The sequence below is a fragment of the Vicia villosa genome, linkage group LG1 (assembly GCF_029867415.1).
Source record: "Vicia villosa cultivar HV-30 ecotype Madison, WI linkage group LG1, Vvil1.0, whole genome shotgun sequence".
In the NCBI taxonomy this organism is placed as follows: Eukaryota; Viridiplantae; Streptophyta; class Magnoliopsida; order Fabales; family Fabaceae; genus Vicia; species Vicia villosa.
Genome location: NC_081180.1, coordinates 61,855,961 through 61,872,289, shown reverse-complemented (window position 1 = coordinate 61,872,289; position 16,329 = coordinate 61,855,961). Strand labels below are relative to the sequence as shown.

The window sequence follows — 16,329 nt, the reverse complement described above, 5'->3', positions numbered from 1 at the left end:
TCCTCAGGTGCAAATATGGAAATCTTCCGTAGATGTATCTACGGAAGCATCCATCTTTTCAAAAAATTGGGGTTGTTCCATAGGTGCATCTACGGAACTACCTAACGTTTCATTTGTTCCGTAGATGCACCTACGAAATATTATGAAACTCCAAAAATGCAACAATGGCGTCTGTCACTGCTCAGCCACTAAAAAAACCTCATTTTGGTGGGCTTGGTTGTCCGTTTTACATATCAAAAAATACCTATATTGCCTCTAAAGTATGTTTTCAAAACTATCCAATCATTTCTACACCTAAAAGCGCATTCAGACTCTATTAGGAGAAGAGTCTAGCGCGAATAATAGATCAAATGCTTCCGTAGATGCATAGCTAGAAGTATTCCGTAGATGCACCTACTGAACAAATGAACTTTGAAATTAAAAAAAAGGTGCTTCCGGAGGTACATTTATGGAAGCAAGGGACATTTTTGACAACGCGCATGCATAAGAAGCCCAATGAGTGGATTAAGAGTTTATCTAAAATGATACTAGATTTATGCTTTTTTTCACTTATATATCCTTTTCACTTTTTTAAATAATATGAAGTTTGTAACCCGCATTTATATCATTATATTTTCTTTAAATGTGAGCTCTTCCCGTCATACGTCTCTACCCAGTGCACAGAAATACAATCGACAACGAGTGATTCATATGCCTATAGTGTTAGATATGAACGAATAGAAGAATTAGAGAGAACACAAACTCATAATTATATTGTGGCTATAGTTTTCATAATTTGTGAATAAATGATTGCCACTTTAGTTTAAGGGTTATATTTACAAACCCAATTATACATGTAGTTTATTGTGCACTGTGTTTCTCAATTAGTGCTAGTGCATCGTGGGAATGCATCAATGAATCATAAATGAACCTTGTTCATTTATATAATCTCTTATGTATATTTCTTTGTGACCATTTAGGTTCTCATAATGTTGCTAATAATATTTATTCATTTATTAAACACAAGAGACGAAAATGTCATGTGATCTCACATTATCTTTATGTAAAAATTATCAAGTCTGTAGTGATATATTTGTAAAGGACCTAAAAGGGCGGGAGAGTGGTAACCCTCAGTAGGGGTGACATTTATACGTCATCCACCATTAGGAACTTTCTCGCCCGAAGTACCCCCTACTTGCCCAGTCATGGGAAACATGGGAAAATATGTTCATCGATTAGAGTGAATTCAGGGTCAACATACTGATCTGTGTCTCTCTAGAAAATAGGGATTCAACAATCCACCATTGACTTAGTGGGCGGTTATCACTCTCTAGAAAATCATAGGCGCAAGAGCCTCTATAAATACCTTGCCCCAAGGGTAAAGAGTAGATCATAATTGACACAGCATAATGCATAAACATAGAGCCTCTCACCTCACGTGAGTTGGCTCTCTCTTACCACAATAAACATCATCAAACATAGTCTCTCACCACTGCGAGTAAGCCCTAACCACCCTTAACTACACGAACATATGGTTATCCCCTACATGCTTATAGATACCAAGCACTCCTGTACTTTTTGACAAGTAATGTAGCGCCTACCGCTGGCCCTTGTAAAATTAATTGGGGTCATACTTCCTTCATTATCATCCTTTCCATCTTCCTCCGAAGATAGCCAACAAAACTCTACACTCCAGAGTCAACCCCGTAGCTGGGGTTTTGTTGGCGGAAGAAATTTCAACTTCTTAAGGAGGAAATACCCCAGATAGGTGCTGACGGTGAACGTAGTATCCCCTGAGTTTTCTAAAGGGGAACAGGGAGAATAAAGAATTGGTTGTTGGACCTAGCTATCCATACCAACAGACCATAGGATCAAAATTTTCACCTCCCACACAGGTACCCTTATCCTTCATGTAATCTGGGGGATCTAGCTTTCCACCTCCCACACAGGTACCCTCGTCCTTCCAGCAGACCGGAAGATCCCGCGTCCCACATCCGACACAGGTACCTTCATCCTTCAAGAAGACTAGGGGATTGATCAGTGCATTTTAATGCACGTTCTTCCATATTTGTACTCAAACATTTCTTCGGTTTGTTTTATTTAGTTTTATGTTTTAAGGTGTTTTCATAATTTATTTTATTTTTGCACTTATTTGTTTTTTGTATTTATTTTTTCAGCTTTAGTAGTCTGCACGGAAACGACCATAAATGGAGTTCCGAGAATCCGTTTGAGGCGTTCTAATAATCTCCGGAAAGCTAAGAGAGAGAGAGAGAGCTACGACTTTCATGTTGGAGTCGAAGTCAGAATCGGACTTTAGAAGGGCCAAAAAATTCGTTGAAGTTGCAGCACTAGTTTTATTTAAGTTCCGAGTCATTAGTTTTGGGCCTGGGTCGTATGTTTGACCCAGTAGGATTGTAAAAACAGATTGTATTATTTTCCGATAGGGCTGGCAGCCGAGTTACTGTTCATTATCATCCTTCTCACGAAAATATTGAGAGTTTGTACGATCCCATGGAGAACTAATCCCTATTGAGTTGATCTGCTGTAATTCGGATTCCAAGACTTGAGGTTAATATTATTTTGCAATTTAATTTCTATTCATATCAATCTTATTTTGTGTCATTTGTTTGCTTAATCCGAATTATCATAGAATAATATTGTTAATTCGATTGATTTATACTCCCTGAATTTGTATGCGTTATATCGTCTGCTTAATTCGTTATTCCGCTAATTGTCGAACCGTTTGCTTAATCAGGTGAAAGAGGAACATAATTCTTATAATTACATTCTCGCTTGTTGAATGTTATTGTGTTCGAATGTGAATAAAATCCGCAGAATTATATTTGTCGATGATAGTAGGAACCGAAACAGCAGATTAGCTTAATTCCATAATCACTTATTTTCAAAACAACTTATTTTAGAATCACTTATTTTAAGCACTTTTTCTATAAATCGAACCTGAACAAACCCCCCCCCCCCCATCGATTTTGATTAGTTGATAATAAACAAGAATCATTGCGATACGACTCGAGCCATTGTCGCTATACTACCGTTTTCAAAATACTCGTTTTTGATCCGCGCGTGACAACGGATCAGGGATGTTGCACCCTACATCTTCCACAAGTACCCTCATCCTTCTAATAGACTAGTAGATCCCATACCTCACCTACCACGCAAATACCTGCGCGTGAGGATGATCCTGAAGAGCCATATGAGGACGATCATGAGGAGCAGAATGAGGAAGATCATGATGATGAGGAGGATGACTCTATTATGGATGATCCGAGTGAGATTTGTATGATTGACGAAAGATATTATATTTGGCCTATCGGTTCTTCGTAAGTTTCTAATTTATAAATTTTTATTTAAGTATACATGTTGCCATTTTTAATATAAATTTATATTTAATACTAATTCATTTATTGTTGTTTAGTTTCGCGTCGAGTCGGATTGTTGCCCAATGTATAAGTTATGTAATTAAGCAAATGTATAAAAAATCTTGGAAGAGATTTAAGGAAGGATATTGACAAGAAAGCAAAAGAAGCTTGGTTTAGTAAATTTAAAGTATAATTAATTTATTTTTTAAGTTAATTATTGTTATTTAAATTACTTTTTTATTATAATTATCTAACTATTTATTTGAATGTCATACAACATTGTAGGAAAAGTGTATGTGGGAATAAATGGAAAAGAGAGAGGTTAAAAAAAATTATTATGGCACAAGATCAATTAGACTTTCTAACATGTTATGGCGTGCTAGAAAGCGTTTTGAACGTGGAAATATTTGATCTAACTGGATAGGCAATAAGGCAAATAAGTATTTGATGAACTTTTTGTCTATTGGGATACAACTGAATTTAAGGCTAGATGTTAAAAATCAAAGAAAATGAGAGCATCTGAAAAGGGGTAGCCTTAATGTAGTTAGAAATATAAATACTTACGAACATGCTCGACGCATGGTAATTATTACCACTTTTTAGAGTTATATTTTGATTTATTATATGTTTTTAATTAAAGTTAATTTTATTATTTAGGCTAAGGAGTTGGAGAAACTACCACTAATGTCGGAGCTGGTTAAGAAAACACGGACAAAAAAATTGGGGGTTTTTGTTGACGAACGTACCAAAAAAAGCTTTGGTAAGTTATTTTATTTAAATTGTTTATTTATTTTTAATTAATGGTAACTTTGTGGCGTGATTTTCAAGTGGAAAATATAGATATTGTTGCGTGCAAATCGTGTGGCTATATTTCATTTATTATTTAAATTAATTTTATTTAATTCTTGTATATAACTAAGTTGTTTAAACTATATAACGTGATAGGCGAGGAGGTTTTTCAGGAGCTTGTAATATATTGGAGGACTCCAGAATTCCGGGCTAAATCAGAAACTTTTAAGAAGATGAGGGCATCTGAAAAGGGCGGTTGTGTCAACACAGTTGGAAGTATTAGCACCGCCGAGCATGCCCGACGATTGGTAAAAGTTTTAAAATTTTTAAGTTACATCTTTATTCATAATATAATTTACTAATTATTTTTAATTATATTATATAGGCTAACCAGTTGGGGAGAAGACCATTGATGCCTGAGCTGATTTCGAGGACCCGGACAAGGAGATCGGGAGGTGTTGTCGACGAGCGCACGAGGATGTATCTTGTAAGTGAAATTTACGTTGTTTATTTTTTTTATATTGGTACAAAGTTTGTGATGTGAATTTCATGTGGCAATTGATAAATTGCCACGTGAAAATCATGTGGCAAATCATAAGTTGTGGCGTGAAAATCACGTGGCAACGTTTTAATATATTTTAATTTATAATATGTATATATGTGTGCAGGAAGAATATGATAGACGACTTGCCATTTTTCTGGAAAATAATCCTCAATTCATGCCAGCAGATGGGGAGCCGCTTAACGCGGATGTTGATCACTATATTTGGTGTGATGTTATTAAAGATAAAGGGCCTAATGGTTGCTTTTTTGGGGCTGGAAATTTGGCGTCCAGCTATAGATCTGGTGACCGTAATCTGTTCCAAAGAGTTCAGGATGGAGATGGTGGATCGCGTCAACCAAATCTGACACAGGAACAAACTGAATTAATAAGGCAAATGGCGAGACGCGAAAGTGAGGCCCAGTTGGAGATGATGCGGAAGAGGCAGGCTGATATAGAGGAGCAGCATGCGCGGCAGATAGAGGGCATTATGAAGAAACAAGCTGAGATGGAGGAGCAGATGAGACGGTTTATGCAAGGAGGTGGGAATCACAGTAATGTTCCTCCTCAAGATCAGCCGGAGAATGACGGAGTGGCTGATGATTTTAATTCGGATAATTATTTTCCGGATGATGATGCTTCTTAAAAACATTTTGTATTTTATTTGTTTTTAATTTATTTTTATGTAACTTATTATACATTTTAATTCATTAAAATATTAGTTTTGAATGTTTAGTTTTATTTAATTGAATTAATTATATAAATTAATTATATGAATTTATTTTATAAAATTTTATTATATAAATTTTATTATATAAATTTTATTTTATAGAATTTATTATATAAAATTTATTATATATATTTTATTATATATTAATTTTATTATATAAATAAATAAATTAATTATATAAAATGAAATAGCTCCTGCTTATTAAATTTAAAAAAAAAAAGCATTTAATGTAGTGACGTGGAGACCACGTCGCTACACTGGTCAACAAACGTACTTGTCCCACCTGCCACACCTGCTGTGTGTGCAGATACATGTTCCCCATGTAACTCTGTTGCGACGTGGGAGGCACGTCGCTACTTTCTGACGTGGTTTCCACGTCGCTACATGGTTGCCACTTTGGCTCCTGCGACATAGAGCCCCACGTCGCTACTTTTCAGTTGCCACGTGATATTGCATGTTGCGACGTGGGGGCCACGTCGCTGCACAACTTCTTTTTTGTAGTGAGCCCAATGAAGCACTAATACCTCTAAGAGTAAGCGTGTATCGATATCCAACACTTGTATGACACTCGTACAACATGTGTCGAAAAAGTCTTACAAGTGTCGAAAAAACCAAACAAGTGTCCTCTTAAAAATTGGTTTTTCTCTTTGTTATGACACTCTTTCAATCGGCGTCTGACACCTGTATGACACTCACATAATACGTGTAGGATAATTTTAACAACTCTTTAAAATTATTGTTTTTCAATGCTTCAACATATTTAAAAGGATTAAACATGTATTCCAGCAATAATATCAATGCAGAACTAATGTTATCCATTTTAATTATAATATTTTTTTAAATTTTTAATAATAAACGGATAAATGAGTGTTAAATACTACTATCTCTAATTCTTAATATAAATAAAAAGTTTACTTTTTGAGTTCATTAATGTATGTAGTCCAAATGTACATAAATTTTTCAATGAACTTAAAAAATAATTTTTTTCTTATTTTAAAGACCAAAGATAGTATTATATATATATATACAGCAGTGTCGGAGTCATATGTTTTGGTCATAATCCATATTGAAGTGTACATGTCCGTTTCGTGTCCCATGTGAGTGTGTTTTATAACTAACGCCTTGTTCTTCTTCATGAACAGTTACTATTAATGTTACTTGGCTAATACGGTTTATTTTCAAAACGATCCAACAAACACATGCCGCAGTAGTTGAAAAATGCTTACTTGCAAGCCTCTAAGGATGCATTACATGGCAAACTTGCTAAGCCGGAATTGTTTTCTTCAATTCTTTATCAGCAGGGTGCATATGATCCTCACTTTTACAGCACATGGAAACCATAATGTCGTCTCCTTTATAAATTAATGCAATAACTACAGTTACATATATAGCACGATACTTTGAATCATCAAATAACAATTATTTCCACAAAATAATTACTACTAACCCCAATATTACGAGGAATGATAACAAATATTTTATTTGAACATGATTTTAAAGGGCAACGTGTTAGTTTTCACAACCATAAGTTCCTAATCTTAAGCTTAATTAGGTACATTGCTCTTGTGAAACACAATGTTGTTTAGATGCATGAAAAAAGATAACACAAGTAGACAAAAAGAATCAGCTTCTTACCTAGACAATTAAATTTTGATTCCTATACTTCCCCCCTTTACCCTTAAATCATACTAGCTCCTAAATTCCTTTCCAATATTCTTTAACACAAGTCACCCACCCAACAAAAATACCAGAGCTTCTATGCTGTAATGTTTTTCATTATTATTCTAAGAATATAAATTGCCTCCTCTGTCTCCTAAAATTTGCAAACTCACTGCCACACGGTACATATGGTTTCCATTATTCATTTACCAAAAATGATAAATTATAGCAATTTGAACAAACATGACTCAAATGTCCCCCCCATCACACCTTAATGCAACGTAGCCTAGATTCCTGCCTTATAATGCAAACTTTTGGCTACAACTCACAATATTGTCTATACTAGCCACCATTATTTAAATCCATCCTCATTCATATGCTTTGAAGAAACAAGTAATCATTATTGTGTGAAAAATCATAAAAACTTAAATCATTATGGGATATGAATTGAATCCTTATTAACTAGATTAACCTACACTAGCTAGAGGTATATTATATTATATGAAATATGGTTGAGTAGATGTCAATATTAATTTATCATTAGGAGAAACAAGAAATCATAAATCTACAATGTTTGTGTATTTATGTGGTTGAAGCTTATATTTAACTTAATTTTTTTTATTGTATGTGTAGGAGGATTATCAAACATTGCTCGCACAATTTTTGGTTGAAAATCCTCAATATACTCCAAGAGGTTCAAAGCCGGTTAATCCACGTGTGATTTTTTAAATTTGGAATTTAGTAAATAACGGAAAGTGACCAAATGAGTGTTTTTTGGTGTTGAAAATATGGACGAGAGCTTGAGAAGTGGGGATAGAACTCTATTTCAAAGAGTTAAAGATGGGGAAAGAACATCATGTCTATCACAGTTGACACCTCAAATGCTAGAAACACTAAGACAACTAGAGCAAACTGAGGCGAGACGCGAGTCAGCACAACGTGAGGCGACGCTAAAGGCCCAAATAGAGGAGCAACAACGACAAATGGAGACAATGACGAAGAAACAAATAAGATATGAAGGAACAAATGCAGCTATTTGTGCAATTCCAAAGGAGTGGTAATCATGAGTTTGGTGGAAATGAAGGAGCTGGTGGTCAAGAACCCATGGATGCGGAGAATGACGATAATCTTAACCTTGATAAGTTTCCGACCCATCAAATTTATTTTATTTTTATTTTACTTTTAAATTTTAATTTTTGTAAAATATTAATTATAAAAAATTAGTATATTATAAAATTATTAATTAACAATTTTATTCTTTATAGCTTTTTTTATTAATATGGTATAATATATTTATTAAAAATAAAATGAATTTTATTAATTTAGTAAATATAGTATAATATATGATTAATATAGTAAATATATTTATTAATATTTATTAAAAATAAAATAAAAATAATTAATTATTTTTAGATTTTCATTTAAAAATATATGTTTGTGACGTAATATTCAATTCACAAATTTGTCACGTGAATATCACGTCACAACTCCAATTAAATTATTTTCAGCATTATTAATTGTTGCGACGTGATTTTCATTTCACAACTTTGCCACATGAAAATCACGTCGCAACTCACTGTCACATACCTGAAAGTACTGATCAAAAAGTTGCAACGTAATTTTTACGTGACAAAGTTGTGAAATAAAAATCGCATTATAACTTAGTTGCCATACGCCCTCTGCCGCGTGAATAAACACGTTGCAAATAATGTGTTCTGACGTGAATATCACATAGTTAGAAATAGTTTTTTTAATGGTTTACTTACGACAACATATTTTACATTTATATTTTTTTTCACACACCGCATATAAAATTGTTATTTTTAATGTATTGTATCGCAAAAATGAAATTTTTAATTTTACATTTTTTTTTCACGCACATCATCCAAAATATTAGTTACTTCTGTATATCACCCCACACATTCACTTGCAAAATTCTATTAAAAAAACAAAATAGAGTTATATAGTTAAGGATGTGAGCCTTTGTCATGCAAAAATATGAGGTTGGAACAGCAGATAATATATATTTTAAGGGAACAACTTCTCTATCCATCATAAAAAGATAGGTATTGTACCTTCCACCAATCAGATGACACAATTTAATACTTATGTATTTAATTATTTATTATATAGAATAATTATTATATAGAATAATTAATCTTACCCACTTTTTTTTAGTTCGGTAAATAAGAGTTCACCGTATTTTAAATATAAAAATGCCAAAATATATAGTACTCCACGTCTTTAAAAAACCCAGAATAAGGCAGGCACATTAGATCAGGTGAGTCAGGCCCATTTTGTGTCGCCAATTACTTTTGAGGGCTATTAAGAGCCTTTGGATATAAATGGAAAAACAGATGTATTACAATAATAAGGAGAAAAAGGGTGTGGAATTCAATCAAAACGTTTCATTGACCAAATAAGAATCTTTTCTCATCACACATCACTTCATCCATGATAGGAATCCAACTCATTATTACGACAACAAAAATCCAAACTAAGAAACACGAAAGTAAGTGACAGATGCTCATACATTGTTAACATGATGAACATATCCTAATAAACAAGTTCAAACCAACAAAATTTTAAATAACAACTCCTTAAACATAAATGCAGTTACAACATATAGAACAAGACACATGAATACCTACGAATAACACACACAACATAACATACCAACCAGACACAAGCACAACACATTTTCTTCACCTTGAAAAAACATTACTTAGAATTAGGAACCACAAAATCGGTATCATTTCCCAAAGCTTCCAAAATCTCGTAAGAAAGACAAATTTCAACATCAATACTACCTTCTTCAGCTCCAGCAAACACAGTAATCTTCCCATTAGGCTTATTCGCACCCCCACTTCTAACCGCCACAGGCTTCCCCCAACCAAAATCATTACCATAAACATCAAACCTCGGAGAACTACTTGTTGCCAATGAGTTACCATTTGCCACAGCACCAACCTCTATCAACCTCGGCACTCTCAACCAACACTCATAATTCTTCCTTATTTTCTCATCACAATGTAACCTAATCATCTTGTTCATCTCCAAACCAATTTTTCCGATTCCACCCTCTAGAATTTCCTCGGCTTTCATCTCCACACCATCAAATACAGCAGCATTTCCAAAATAATCATCGTCAAGCGGAGGAACCATCCTAGGTCTAGCACCTATGATTACCATATAGCGAAAAACTTCTTGTGGATCGGGTTGTTTGCAACGAACAACGCGAGGCCAAATGTGAGATAGTACCGCTTGAAGTGAAGATATTTTAGTTTCATCTGTTTGGTTGTTTGCTTCTACGTTTGCTTTTGATTTCAGTTCTGCTATTTTCTCCTTGGTGAAATGAAAGATTCTTTCTGGTAACATTCTAAAACTGTTTTTCTTTTGTGATTCTGTTTTTGTGAAAGGGAAGCGTATTGGAAGTTCAACGTCGTTTGGAAACCATCGTTGAAGTGAAGGTAGTTTAGTTATTTTCTGAGAACCATTTGAGATCTGTGACCAAGAGTTGACGAAATGCCAAAACGACTTACCGTCGGAAACAACGTGGTTGACAGTGAAAGCAATGAAGATTCCGTCACTTAACTCCGTTACTTGGACTGCTAGAATCGGCTGTGATGTGGACTCGTGGTTTTTAACGCCGTTAAGTGGGAAAAAGGAGTGAACAAAGGGAGGTACGTAGTTGGGTTGAAGGATGTCGGAAACGGTTGTGTTTTCTGCTTTAGCGTGAACGAAGAGAGCACCAACGTTGTTGCAAATGATGGAACATGAAGCGTTGTTGTTGTTTTGGTCGTTGTGGTGTGTGATTATGAGACGGCCTGTTAAGGGAGGGAAGAAGGAGAGTGTGGTTGAAAGGGTTTGTTTCAAATGATTGATGTGGTTTTGGTTGGATGAGAGAATGGGTTGGTGGAAAAGAAGGCCTTTTTGAATGGTTTCAAGTGGGAGGAACTGAAGATCCCATGGTGTTAGTTCGATTGTCTGATTCTGATTCTGAGTTGAGTTGCCGTTGTTGTGAACCGGTGCTTGGATTGTAGATGTGGATATTACTTTCACGGAATCCATTGAATTAAACGAAGCTTTGTGCTGTTGAGTGTGGATTGGTGAGGAGACCAAGACGGAGCTGGTCAAATATGAAATATTCTTTTAGGTTGGTATACTAACTATAGTACAACAAGCCAGTGGGTCTTTTTGTGTCCCATCCAAAAATCCAACCTTTTGGATAATGACTTTCATGTTATTTTGTATCTCATAAAATTTCAATAATTCACGTAGGATTTGTTTTCTATATTTCGATCACTTTCCCTAAAGCAGCTTGCGCTTTTGACGTTTTTAAGCATTATGCATGTTTGAGGGATAGTAGACTATGCTAAGCTAAATTATAGATCTATGTTGCATAAGAGATAAAAATGATAAAACAATTTTTCTTTATTGTTTATTAATTCAGCATATATATATTAAATGGGCCATGTGCCCTGAAATACTCAGAATACTTATACTAACCGCACCCCTACTTCATAAGAAAGTCCTTTAAAAAAATTGATTTCTTCCTTTTTTTTTTTTTTTAATGGGTCTTAATAACTTCTTAACTATATTCTCGGGCCCATAAAGAATTTTGTCCTCAAGGTTCATAGCTGAAAAAACTAGGGGTGAAAATTTTGAAAATGGGCTGGAAGTGTGTAGGTGGTTGTTGGGTTTGTTGGCCTTAAGAGGTTTTTGAACAGTTTGGGTCGTAGTGGGGATGTGAGGGTACTGAGTCAAAGGGCTGGCAATTTGTGGTTGGTGGGATTTGTTTGTCTATATTTCGATCACTATTTTTGAACAGTTTGGGCCGTAGTGGGATTTGTTTGTCTATATTTCAATCACTTTCCCTCAAAAATATGTATTTAATTTTTAGTCCTTTATTTGATCACTATTTTTGTACATACTTGTTTAACTTTCTAATCAATTAATTAAATATTGTTTTAATTAGTTGACTATAGTTAGTTAAAATCAATTAGTTTACTAATTGGTTTTTCTTAACTTTGATTAATTAATTTAATCAATTTTTAATTAATTGATTAAATGGTTTATTTAATTTTATTTTCCCTTTAAAAACGTGTTAATTCATTTCCAAGACAATTGCGAGAGTCTCCAAAGGTCGAGAAGCAGTGGATCGCGACGTTTAACATCGTTCATTTAAAAAAAACACACACAGACACATCATAACTTTTGAGCCGAACTACAGAGACTATGATTCTTGAAAGGGATACGTAGGCATTAGGTTGCGGGGCCTGAACGAGCACAATCTTGTATATATTTCTTTCGTTTCCCCGTGTTTCTTTTCTCTTTCATTTGCAGGCATTTCCCTTTAGTTTTAGGCTTTAGAGTTTTAGATAACACCCTTAGATTTAGACTAACAAGAGCGGATCCCATCGAGTACGACGGACGTGAGGGGTGCTAATCCATTCCCCTTGCGTAACCGACATCCTTACCCTTTCTCTTGGTCGTAAGACCTTTGTTTGTTTTCTCCTATAGGTTTTACTCGATGTTTTCCTTTCCCATCTCATGGGATAAATAAACAATCGATGACGACTTCATTGATCCTATGATTTCGTGCAGTTGTTTCAGTATTTTACTCATTTTTAGATGGTCTTTAAGCTGCACAATAACTTGTTGGCGTTGCTACAGATATACATGCAGGGACTCATCACGACTAGATCTTGCTAAGTAGTCTGGTATCGTGGGTGGATCAAGTCCATACAAGGCTTTGAAAGGAGTCATCTGGATGGCGGTGTGAAACGAGGTATTGTACCAATACTCTGCCAAGTGCAAAAACTTAAACCATTGACGAGTGTGGTCGCTAGACAAACAACCAAGGTACGTTTCCATAGATTTGTTCACTACTATTGTTTGTCTGTCGGTTTCGGGGTGATAAGCAGTGCTGTATTTCAGGGTTGTACCTTGGAGTTTGAAAAACTCTTTCCAGAAGATGCTGAGGAAGAGGGAGTCGCAGTAAGAAACTATAGATTTTGAGATCCCATGAAGTCGAAAGATTTCCACAGTGAAATGAGCTACAAGATCCTTAGCGGAGAACTTTGAGGGTAAGCCAATGAAATGCACAAATTTGGACAAAGGATCGCATATTACCCAAATGACCGTGTGGCCGAACGAGTTTGGTAAATGAGTGATCATGGTCAAATCTTCCCATACCTGATTAGGAATCGGTAATGGTTTTAAGATCCCTCTTTTCTTTTGTGTCTCGTATTTGTTATGTTGGCAAATGTTACAATGCTTAATCATGTTCTTGACTTGCAGATAAAATCCCGGCCAGCAAAAAGAAGAGCCTAACCGCGCAAGGGTGGCTTTGACAGCTGGATGTCCCGCAGTAGGTGTGGCATGATATTCCAAAATGATACTTTGTCGCAACTATGGTAGATCATGTATAAAGACTTTGTTTTTGTAGTAAAGTAGACCATTTGTCAAATGATACAATTTGTTGTCTTTTCCAGTCTATTTAATATTCTTGAGTAATAACTAACCCACACTGTCCTTTTGATAAAATGCACAAAGTGTTGATAACAGATCCAGAGCGGGTGAAGAGAAAGCAAGCAACGTAAGAACTACAGATTCCAACTTATTATTTTCAAACTTTCGACTCAAAGCATCCGCAACCAGATTTGAACTTCAGGTTTGTAAAAAATATCGAAGTTAAATCCCTGCAACTTGGCTTTCCATTTTTATTGTTCTGGTGTTTGGATCTTTTGTAGTAACAAATTTCTTAGGCTCTTTTGATCAGTGTAGATGATGAACTTTTGTCCAATAAGGTATTGACGCCATTTCTTTACGAATTTGGTGATTGAAAATATTTTGCAGAGATAGACCGAAACGGCTTGCATCCTTGGATACATCTTCTTGATGAAGAAGGCAATCGAGCGACCATTTTGAAACAAGATTGAACCAATGGCGACGCCCGACGCAAATGTTTCGATGATGAAATCTTTTGTAAAGCCTGGTAAAACCTACATTGGCGTGTCGTTCATTTTATGTTTTAACTCTATAAAGGCTGGATGGGCCTCTAAACTCCATGTAAATTTAGTGGGACGCAACAAATCGGTGAGAGGAGCGGCGAGAGAGGCGTAGTTTCGTACAAATCATCGATAAAAACCGGTGAGGCCTAACAAACTGCAGAGTGTTGTGAGAGATCAAGGTGGAGGCCAATCCAAAATGGCTTTCACTTTTTCGGGGTCTGGTACAACATCATCAACTGATATCACATGCCTAAGGTAATCAACTTTGTCAACTGCAAAAACACACTTAGATAACACATAAAATGAATGGGATTCTAACAACTAAAACATCACCTACAAATGAATTAGATGATCACTAAAGTTAGGGCTGTAAATAAGAATGTCATCAAAGAAAACCAACACAAATTTTCTTAAATAAGGTCGCAACAAGCCAATCATGGCAGATTGAAAATTAGAAGGAGCATTGGTTAGACCAAATGGCATTACTAGGAACTCATAATGTCCATCAAAAGTGCGAAAAGCTGTTTTATACGTATCTTTCGATGCAACACGGGTCTGGTGATAGCCAGAGCGTAAGTCTATCTTAGTGAAAATAGTCGCGGAATCTAGCTCATCTAAAAGTTCATCAATAGTAGGAATAGGAAATATGTCCTTAATTGTATCCGCGTTTAGTGCTCTGTAATCAACACAAAAACTCCAAGAACCATCTTTCTTTTTAACTAATAAAACGGGTGAGGAAAATGGGCTAGTGCTAGAAGTGATGGTTCTATTTGTTAACATTTTCGAGATCAATGAGGTCATAGTATCTTTTTTGGAATGTGGGTAACAGTAAGGTTTTACATTGACTGGGGTAGTATTTGGGAGAAGATTTATGTAGTGGTTATGAGGTCTTGGTGGAGGAAGCCCAGTTGGTTGTTGGAAGATAGGTTGGTAAGTGGTTAAGAGTTTAATAATTTCAGGGTGAAGGTCTTGTGTGGGTGGAGTCTGTTAGTTGTGGATGAAAGATGAATCTATGGGTTGCATTATCATGAGGTGGAAGGAGGAAATGGACTTGGTATGGACAAGGTGACAGAGTTGATGAAAGGTATTGTGAATGGGATATGACGACAAATCACCTGTTAAAGTGATGGTTTGGTTGTGGTATGTAAAAGTTATAGATGGAATGGAAAAATCAGCTTGCATAAGACCTAAGGTGCATAACTAGGCCATGTCCAAAACAACATCTGCACCCTTTATTGGTAATAGGTAAAATGGAACTTTGAAAACCTATTTTTGAAAAATGAGTGAAACATTGTTGCAGATACCTTCACAATTTAAATGAGATATGTTTCCAACCATAACCGAGAATTGGGAAATTAGGGTAGTTGTTAAATTCAGATGGTGTGCAAACCGGGGCTGCATGATATTATGAGTGCTGCCCGTATCCACTAAAGCCATAACCGACATACCTCTAATAAGTCCTTTGAACTTAAAAATTTGTGGGGGAAACTGTCTTGCCATAGCTTGAGTAGACAAGTGAAAATACATATCATGCAAATCAGGTTCTACACTTGTTTCAACGTTATCATCCACTTCAATGTGGTCCTCACTAAGATCCTCTTCAGTTACTAACAACAAAAATCTGCTAGTTGAACACTTATGACCGGTAACAAACTTTTCATCGTAATTAAAACACAAACCTTGGGCTCATCTTTCTTGTAATTGGGCTTGAGAGAGACATCAAATGGTTAGTTTTGAGAGGGGGTTTGTTTGAATTTTAGGCAGAGATGTATGATTTGGTATAGAAGGGGTGGATGTTTTAGACGGTGTGGAATTGGAAACTGAATTAGTTGGTTTTTGATATTGATATGGAGACTGTTTGAAGGGTTTGGGTTTGGAATCTTTAAGTTTGGATTCAATGATTTTGGTAAGGCCAATAGCTTGGTTCATCGCAATTCTAGCGCCTTAGTGAAAGAGTACCAACCAGTTAACAAATTAGTTTGATGCATCCATTTAAACCAAGATTAGGCGTATCCCTTCATGTAAAATGAAATCAATGATAGCCTATGTTCAGGTGGTAAATTATAAAAAATAAAGAATTGATCAACTTGAAACAACCAATCTAAAGGGTTGAAACCATCAAACAAAGAGAGTTCAAGTTTAGGGCTTTGAAATGGGGGTAAAGGGAGAATGTGAGGATAAGGGACCTGGGGTATAAAAGGGGGTGTAAAAGTCTGAGTTGAGGGCATACCGTTTGGG

General features: G+C 35.5%; 1 protein-coding gene across 1 annotated transcript; it reads right to left on the bottom strand.

Annotated features, from left to right (window-relative positions):
- Positions 1 to 9,463: 9,463 nt before the first annotated feature.
- Positions 9,464 to 11,363, bottom strand: LOC131639352 (uncharacterized acetyltransferase At3g50280-like). The gene has a single exon (XM_058909861.1). The coding sequence runs from the start codon at positions 11,144 to 11,146 to the stop codon at positions 9,797 to 9,799; it is 1,350 nt and encodes a 449-aa protein (XP_058765844.1). The 5' UTR covers positions 11,147 to 11,363; the 3' UTR covers positions 9,464 to 9,796.
- Between the last annotated feature and the right edge of the window lie 4,966 nt (positions 11,364 to 16,329).